The sequence below is a fragment of the Setaria italica genome, chromosome VII, assembly GCF_000263155.2.
Source record: "Setaria italica strain Yugu1 chromosome VII, Setaria_italica_v2.0, whole genome shotgun sequence".
NCBI lineage: Eukaryota > Viridiplantae > Streptophyta > Magnoliopsida > Poales > Poaceae > Setaria > Setaria italica.
In genome coordinates, this window is record NC_028456.1 from 16,465,088 (window position 1) to 16,474,639 (window position 9,552).

Genomic DNA, 9,552 nt, shown 5'->3' on the forward strand with positions numbered 1-9,552 from the left:
ACCAACTTCAACAATATGACGATGCTTCCTTTCAACAAAATCGTTTGCTGGTGGGCATGAGGGCATGAAACACGATGTGCTATGCCAATCTGCTGGAAAAAGGAATTCAATTTCTCATATTCGCGTCCCCAGTCAGTTTGCACAGAAATAATTTTCTTATCATATTTTCGCTCCACGAGATTCTGGAATTCTTTAAAAACTTGGAACACATCATATTTCTTTTTCAAGAGATAAGTCCAGGTGAATCTACTAAAATCATCAATGAAGCTCACATAGTAAGAATAACGACCCACAGAAGTAGGTGCAGGACCCCAAACATCAGAGTGAATAAGATCAAGCAGAGCTTTGGATGAATTTTCTGAACTCGAATATGGTAGTTGATGGCTTTTAGCCATTTGACAAGCATAAAAAATTCACTCAAAACTAGTACCGCCACAAGGGAGATAGATTCTAATGGATAAAGCCCTCCTTTGCATCTACCTTTATGAAGGATTTTCTTCGTTTCCTGATCCTAGATAAAAAAGAATTTTGGATGAAATTCCAGAAAGGCATTATTACCAAAAGCTAGTATGTGGATGGAAACAAGATTTTTGTGGGCAGTAGGAACATGAAGGATATTGTATAGATGTAAGGTTCTACCCGGAGTATGTAAAGTTGAATGATCAATATTACTAATTTGCAGACCTGAACCGTTGCTAGCCTGAACTTGATCTCGACCATTGTACTTGTCTTTCACAGTTAACTTGTCAAGTTCTCCAGTGATGTGGTCGGTTGCGCCACTGTCTACATACCAATTTGTATCATAGCCGTAACCTGTAGCTGCAGCGCCGGCCACTTTCTCCTGGTCATCCTCGTCGTATCTGTACCAACATCTTGGTGCTTCATGACCGACCTTTTTGCAGATTTGACAGACAACCTTCTTGGGCTGATTTCCACTATTATTGGTCTGGCCGCCCCTGTTTTGGCCACCACTGGTGCGCCCATGGTTGCGCCCTCCTTTTCTTCGTCCTCCATTGCCACGTCCTTGAAAACCTCCACGAGAACCTGAATTTGTTGACGATGTGTAGTGTCCCCCTTTATTATAAGCCTCCGGGTGCATCTCATAGGACAGAAGGTGAGAGTACAAATCGGAAAGAGAGAGGGGATCGGCGCAGCCAAGCATTGAGGACACAAATGGATTATACTCGAAATCAAGACCATTAAGGATGTAAGATGCCATCTCACCATCATCAATGATGACTCCTACTGCCGCTAGCTCATCCTTGATAGCCACCATCTTGGTGTAATATGTTGATGCAGTCATGCTACCCTTCTTGAGGGTAGACAACCTCATGCGTAGATTTGTCACGCGTGCTCTTGATTGTGCCGCAAACATTGTCTGCAGCGCACTCCATGCTCCAGCCGATATCGCCTCTGACACCACTTGTGCTAGCACTTCCTTGGTGATGGAGTTGAGGAGATAACTCAGCAGTTGCTGATCTTTCGCCACCCATATATCATATTCTGGGTTAGTGACCAATTCTTTCTTGCCATCGGCCTTCACCACTTCCGTGGTCTTGGCCAGCTCCTTGACAGATCCGTCGAGGATTCCCATCAGCTGCGCGCCTCGCATAGCGGGCAAGAATTGAGCCTTCCATAAGACGTAATTCTCCCATATAAGCTTTTCAGCTACAGGAGCTCCGAGGGGCACCGCCGTAGGCGAAGCAGATGATGACGCCGTGGATGTGTATGGCGTGTTCCTAGAGAGGGTGGAGTAGTGGAAGAAGCGCTCTGATTACCATGTCAAATAGATTGAACACGGTTGCCTGTCTTGGCTCGCCGTAGTTGCATGTTTATATAGGGACAAAGTCCCAACACGTTACAATATGTAGGAGCGGCAGGCACAGCTGCTGAGCCACGCGGTGGAGACGGAACCGGCGTGTCGTACATTGGCGTGACAGGAACAGCCAGCGGATCAGCTTGAAAATCAGTGCATGCGCCCTAAAAAAATGCCGCCTGAGTTTACTGTACCGCTGTGCGCCGGCGCAGATGATAGCTCCTCCTGAAAAACAGCCTTCTCATCGCTAGATGGCAAATGGTTAGTAGCATTAGTAATATTGTCAATGCAACTTACATCCCACGGATTACGAAGATGATTAGGTAAAAGGAGAATCTCTTTTCTAAGAAGAACGCCTGCATTTGGATGTAAGTAGGTAAACGGAAAGATAGATTCATCGAAAATAACATCACGAGAGATGTAGATACGACCCGTGGAAGGATCTAAGCACTTGAAGTCTTTATGCATGAAGTTATAACCAATAAAAGTACATTTAATAGATCTGAAAGCAAGCTTTCGAGTATTATACGGTGCAAGTTAGGCCAACAGGTGCACCCAAAAATGCGAAGAGAGTTATAATCAGGCTTTTCTTGTAGCAAGCGTTCTATAGGGGTATCAAAACTAAGAACTTTGCTGGGAAGCATGTTGATGAGATAAGCGGCAGTTAAAAAGGCTTGATCCTAAAATTTTAAGGGCATCGATGCATTTGCAAGAAGCACAAGACTAACTTCAACAATATGATGATGCTTCCTTTTAACCAGACCCTTTTGCTAGTGGGCATGAGGGCATGAAACACGATGTGCTATGCCAATCTGTTGAAAAAAGGAATTCAATTTCTCATATTCACCTCCCCTGTCAGTTTGCACAATAACAATTTTCTTATCATGTTTTTGCTCCACGAGATTCTGGAATTCTTTAAAAACTTGGAACACATCAGATTTATTTTTCAAGAGATAAATCTAGGTGAATCTACTAAAATCATCAATGAAGCTCACATAGTAAGAATAACGACCCACAGAAGTAGGTGCAGGACCCCAAACATCAGAGTGAATAAGATCAAGCGGAGCTTTGGATGAATTTTCTAAACTCGAATATGGTAGTTGATGGCTTTTAGCCATTTGACAAGCATCAAAAATTCACTCAAAACTAGTACCGTCACAAGGGAGATTATTATGACTAAGCACACCCTGAACAATAGGATAAGCTGGATGGCCTAAGCGACTATGGCACTTAGAAACAGAAGGTTTGCTAACACCATAACCTTTCTTGCCGCCGCTTTCTTCTGACGAGATAGATTCTAATGGATAAAGCCCTCCTTTGCATCTACCTTGATGAAGGATTTTCTTCATTTCGGATACTAAAGAATTTTGGATGAAATTCCAAAAAGGCATTGTTATCAGAAGCTAGTATGTGGACGGAAACAAGATTTTTGTGGGCAGTAGAAACATGAAGGATATTGTTTAGAAATAAAGTTCTACCCGGGGTATGTAAAGTTGAATGACCAATATTACTAATTTGCATACCTGAATCGTTGCCAGCCTGAACTTGATCTCGACCATTGTACTTGTCTTTGACAGTTAACTTGTCAAGTTCTCCAGTGATGTGGTCGGTTGCGCCACTATCTACATACCAATTTGTATCATAGCCGTAACCTGTAGCTGCAGCGCCGGCCACTTTCTCCTTGTCATCCTCATCGTATCTGTACCAGCATCTTGGTGCTTCGTGACCGACCTTTTTGCAGATTTGACAGACAACCTTCTTGGGCTGATTTCCACTATTATTGGTTTGGTCGCCCCTGTTCTGGCCACCACGGCCACCACTAGTGCACCCACGGTTGCACCCTTCGTTGCCTCGTCCTCCATTGTCACGTCCCCGAAAACCTCCATGAGAAGCTGAATTTGCTGACGATGCGTACTGTCCCCCTTCATTATAAGCCTCTAGGCGCATCTCATAGGACAGAAGGTGAGAGTACAAATCGGAAAGAGAGAGGGGATCGGCACGGCCAAGCATCCAGGACACAAACAGATTATACTCAATATCAAGACCATTAAGGATGTAAGATGCCATCTCACCATCATCAATGATGACTCCTACTGCCGCCAGCTCATCCTTGATAGCCACCATCTTGGTGTAATATGTTGATGAAGTCATGCTACCCTTCTTGAAGGTAGACAACCGCATGCGTAGATTTGTCACGCGTGCTCTTGATTGTGCCGCAAACATTGTCTGCAGCGCACTCTATGCTCCAGCTGACGTCGTCTCTGACACTACTTGTGCTAGCACTTCCTTGGTGATGGAGTTGAGGAGATAACTCAGCAGTTGCTGATCTTTCGCCACCCATATATCATATTCTGGGTTAGCGACCAATTCTTTCTTGCCATCGGCCTTCACCAGTTCCATGGTCTTAGCCGGCTCCTTGACAGATCCGTCGAGGATTCCCATCAGCTGCGCGCCTCGCACAGCGGGCAAGAACTGAGCCTTCCATAAGACATAATTCTCTTGTGTAAGCTTTTCAGCTAAAGGAGCTCCAGGCGGCACAAGACGTAATTCTCTTGTGTAAGCTTTTCAGCTAAAGGAGCTCCAAGCGGTGCCGCCGTAGGCGAAGCATATGATGATGCCATGGATGTGTATGGCATGTGCCTGGAGAGGGTGGAGTAGATAGATGTGTTTATGGAAGAAGCACTCTGATTACCATGTCAAATAGATTGAACACGGTTGCTTGTCTTGGCTCACCGTGGTTGCATGTTTATATAGGGACAAAGTCCCAACACATTACAATATATGTAGTTACAGATAGAGTTTAGCCAGCCTTCAAATACATCAAGATTCTATCTCTATCTCTAGCAGGCCAACTCAAATCATAACAACTCTTATGTCTAAGTTACAGTCCTGCCTCATAGGACGATTCTTCTAACAATGCTAACCCCATCTATGGATCTTATTCACAGGCCAGCTTCGTGTCAAAGCTGGTCAAACATATGGCGAAGGCCTGGAAAGCCGACAGCGGGTACCGGTAGTCCATGGTGATCGAACGTATCCTTTGCAACTTTGCCGAATTGCAAGATCACCGTGTCGTGGCTCGACGACGCCTGGGGCTGCGGCGTCTGTCGAGCAGGAGGTGCCGAAGCCCCTGCTGCGGCTGCCTGTGCCGCAGAAGCTATCAGCTGGAAGTTCTTGACTGATGCCACCGTCACACGGCCACGGAAGTTGAGGCAGCAGCATTGCAGCTGCTCGTGCCACCTCGACGCCTTGTTGCACAGAACCAGGGGCCTCTCCTTGTCTGCGTCGTCGTCGTCGCCGCCGCCTCGCTGATTTCCTCCGCCAAACTCCGAGTACCGACAACTGCTCAAGTCCATGGAGCTATCTGCGATGGAGTACTTGGAGAAAGAAGTTGCTGTGCTGCGGAAGGACTCGTCGAATAACCTCGGGAGGAGCTCTTTCGGTTGCCCAGGCACAACACCGCCAGGCTCCCTGCTGGTCGGGGCGGCGTTCTCCGTCGGAGCGATGCCGGGCCTCAACATCTTCTTCGAAGATCACGGCTGCGGCGGTTCCAATAGATGGCCGTGAGGTGGACGGCCTTTCATCGCGGTTGTTGTCGCCTCTAAAAAACCTGACGAAGGGAAATTGGTCCATCGCGTGTGCGGGCAGGGGTGAACAACCGGGTAGGCGCGCTGGTCCTACCTGGGTACGAAATAGCGGATATATGGTGAGTACTCTAAAGCCAGCCATAGAATTAATAATTATTCTATAGCCAGGGCACTGGCAGTCCATGATTGGCAGTCCATGATTGGAATTACTACGAGGGTCCACCTCCCTGCTGATCCGGGCTCCTACGAGACGAGCGAGCTGAGGCGCCTGAGCGACGGAGCCGGTCATTGTGTAATCGAAGCTAGGAGAAACGACAGTCATTAGCCATTACTACGTAATCAAAGCTACATTGACGTTCAAAAAAAATTCTCCTTATCAGAACTGCATCATGCAAGTGTATCGTACACTGGTTACGAGAATACTTGGGCTTGGTTTTGTCTACACGTTCAAAAACTTACGAGAATACTTGGGTTGGCTGTTTTCTGTAAAGAAATAAAGAATTCTTTTACAAGAATGCGTGGATCACGGTACTAGATAATTTTTACGACAATACTAGGTAGTTATCTGATGGTTTACTATATCTACTATTTTAGCGGTATGAATTACGATAATGCATGGCTTGTGTACTGGAATCTATTTGGTGGATTACGATGATACATTAACATAGAGGGAAGGTTTAAATTTGAACACACAGCTATTTTGGTGGGACATACTTCATTGAAGAACGACTTGGCTTAAACACTGTACAATAATTTAGAAGGCTCGTAGATACATATGTCTACACCCAGAATTTGAGAAAATCATTTATTTGGAGCTTCTCTCGTTTTGTTGCAGCTAGTTGGCCAGAGATATTGAAATCAGATTTCAACCGTGCCTATTATTAGCTGCTCGTAAGTGAGCGCATCTTGCCCAGGACTTGCCAGAAGACCTCATCACCTGAAAACTTCGTAATAACAAGGAGAATAGTTAAAAAGTAAGTTCATTTCACATCTGTAACAAGTGTTTAGATGGCTAATAGCATATATGCATGCAGATTAGGCATAAACCAATTTACCACCAATTTTTACGAGAATGGCATCATCAATTCACCACAAAGTTATTTACCACAATTGGAATAATCAAGTTACTATAAAATAATATCGAGTTTATTAGAATCCCTCGTACCAGAACTACGAAAATTGATACTTACATGGTCAAAATTACCACAATGGCATGCTATAATCAATTTACCACAATGGCACAATCTAGTTACTATACTATGTTTCTCAAAAAAAAAATGGACCAATTACCATAACAGCATGACCCATTTACCAGGAACTAATTCGTAACTACTACGGTGGTGTCAACTGTCAAGTTAGCACAACTGCATTTACTATAATCCAAATTGCTCGACCATGGGAGTATGATGTAAGACAAATAGACAATGGTTAAAAGATGTAATACAAAAGTATGGTATACCATGACATATAGATTAAGTTGTATCACAAGTTCTGGCTGGAAACTTGTTGGCTGGTGTTCAGTGAGCGGTAAATATTAAAAGAGCAGCACAAACCTAAATTGGGCTCCTTTTCCTGCATATGTAGTGATTTAAAATTAGAACGAATGAACTACATGAATGAGAGCAAGCAGGATTGAACCAAGTATGGTAACCACATGATGATCAGATACTAATAAACATTGTTTTGCCTACTGAACACTATGATCAGAGTGCCCTACTTACTACAATGAAGTGCCCAATTTACACAAATTATAGCATTGAGGAACCAATTTACGATAATTGTGAGTACTATAAATAAACATGTAGCAATGATAATGTGACAGATGATTTACCACAAGCAAGCAAAATGATGCTTGAAGACACGATTTAGCAATGCAAAATGGTAGAATTTTACATAATTCAACAGTCTATGGACGATAGTTATGAAGTGATTTACTACAACTAGGACAACAGCTATTTACCATAATTAAACGTCTAGTGCCCAAACTGTGGCAGGTGATTTATCAAGGGCGAAGGATTCAGGATAATGACAGGCTTGATTTGACAATACAAATTGATATGCAGTCACCGTAATTGTATTGGTGTGACTGAAAACAATAAACATTGCCTTCAAAAAATGTGTTGGGTACAGACTGATTTGTTGCACAGAACACTCATCCTTTTATCTCTGGGAGTAATGAGTAAAACACAACAAAAATGATGGCAACTAAGATACTGTCATATTACTTTGACTATGGCCATCAGCCTAGAATTCCATGAAATCTGATGCGGACAGACATGCTAGCTGATTTTGATCCCGTTCAGACTTACTCCCAAGGGACGTCGCCGACCAGCACCCGGTCGCCGTCCTCGACCTCGTACACCAGTGTGTACTCGCCGCTGATCACGGGCTCCTCGGCCTCCTCCCCCGCTGCCTCCTCGCCGCAGCGCCAGCCCACCGCGGCGGCGGCTGGGTCCCTTTGGGCTGCGCAATCGAGGGATTTTTTTTTCTCGCATGATCAGACAACGCGAGCACGCATACACAGTTCTTGGAACAAACGAGGCGGCGATGGAGTACGTACCGGCGAGCAGGCTGCGGAAGAGCTTGCCGACGGCGGCGGAGAGCTCGGCGTAGCCGCCGTACGCCGTGAGGTCCACCTTCTGCCCGATGGGCACTCCGTCCATGTTGATCTTCACGAACAGGCCGCCGCTCTTGTGCGGTTGTGCCCGCCCTCGCCGGCGCCGCCTCCCTTGGCGCCGCGGCCTCCCTTAACTCCGCCGTCCTGATGATGAGCCGACGACGACTGCGGCGAGTACCTGATGGACGCCAGGTTCCTCCTGAACGACCGCACCGGCGGCCACCCCTCCACCGGGCGGAGGGGCCGGCGGGCGGCACGGGAGGAGGGGCCGGCGGGGGCTGCCGCCGCTCGCCATATCCCGTGGCGGCAGGAGGGGGCGGGAGGGCGGAGGTGGACCAGATCGGTTGGGGCGAGGGAGGGGGACCTGCCCGGAGTTGGGAGCGAGATTTTGGGTAGCGGCTGCGTGCGTGGGGGCGGGCGGGATGGCTGACGGGGAGTCGATGGATTTTGGGCGGCAGCGGCGGACGCGGATAAGGGGCGTTTTCTTCCCGTGTCTTATTTTTAGCACGTGTCACATCAAATGTTTAGATACTAATTAGGAGTAGTAAACGTAGACTATTTACAAAACCAATTACATAAGTGGAATCTAAACGGCGAGGCGAATCTATTAAGCCTAATTAAGCCTAATTAATCCATCATTAGCAAATATTTACTGTAGCAACACATTGTCAAATCATGGACTAATTAGGCTTAATAGATTCGTCTCGCCGTTTAGATTCGTCTTATGTAATGGGTTTTGTAAATAGTCTACGTTTAATACTCCTAATTAGTATCTAAACATTCGATGTGACGGGTGCTAAAAATAAGTCAGTGGAAGAAAACGGGGCCTAAGATTGAGGATCGAGCCGACGAGCGGTCCCATGACGAGCTGATGAGCCTAAAGACTCGTTACTCCCGGCTACCGTTCGACTCCGTCGCTAGGCTCGCCGGCTCGGTCGATCGTGGGACGGATGATCTCGATTTGAACGGATGGATGATCCAGCTACAGAATAATCTATTCTGTGACCAACTACGGATAAATAGATCCCTTTATATATATATATATACATATATATACATACATACATATATATATACATATATATACGCGTGCGCGCGCACACAGCTGGCATCAGAACATGTTGGAGCGGAAAAGAACGACCAACGTAGAGGACTGGCTCGATTAATTGGAATAGGAAGTCTCTGGATTTTGAGCAGCATACCATGCATGATGTCTCGTTCATTTGTTTTTGTGCCAGTCGCACGTTGTCCTTGCTGACTTGCCAGAATCTAACACCGAGAGAGTAGCAAGCTATTTGTGCTACATGCTAAATTAACCAATTATGGGCCTCTGACGACCTGCTGGTTGTGAACACACTCATCTGTTGTGCGTTGTTGTGGTTGAGGACATCTCGTTAAGCACATACATGCAGTTTTTTCGTTGTATATACAATAAGATAAATAGTTCACTGGAAAAGAAAACAGACAATAAGAGCACATGCTTAGCTGTTGTGACAGCAAAACTAAGTATTAATATTAGAAGTGCAGTTGTG

General features: G+C 45.7%; 1 protein-coding gene and 1 pseudogene across 3 annotated transcripts; both read right to left on the bottom strand.

Moving 5' to 3' along the window:
- Positions 1 to 4,754: 4,754 nt before the first annotated feature.
- LOC101754024 lies at positions 4,755 to 5,337 on the bottom strand (annotated as a pseudogene).
- Positions 5,338 to 6,028: 691 nt separating this feature from the next.
- Positions 6,029 to 8,446, bottom strand: LOC101754416 (auxin-responsive protein IAA16-like). 3 transcript variants are annotated; one of them, XR_002678479.1, is made up of 4 exons: positions 7,964 to 8,446; positions 7,713 to 7,866; positions 6,863 to 6,975; positions 6,029 to 6,347 (listed from the first exon to the last, which is right to left on the bottom strand). XR_002678479.1 is itself a non-coding variant. In XM_022828177.1 (3 exons), the coding sequence occupies exons 1-3, from the start codon at positions 8,064 to 8,066 to the stop codon at positions 6,269 to 6,271; spliced, it is 336 nt and encodes a 111-aa protein (XP_022683912.1). In that variant the 5' UTR covers positions 8,067 to 8,446; the 3' UTR covers positions 6,029 to 6,268. The 3 variants fall into 3 exon arrangements, 2 of the variants coding, with proteins under 2 accessions (XP_022683912.1, XP_022683913.1); XM_022828177.1 differs by lacking the exon at positions 6,863 to 6,975; XM_022828178.1 differs by lacking the exon at positions 6,029 to 6,347 and having other exon boundaries at positions 6,363 to 6,975.
- Between the last annotated feature and the right edge of the window lie 1,106 nt (positions 8,447 to 9,552).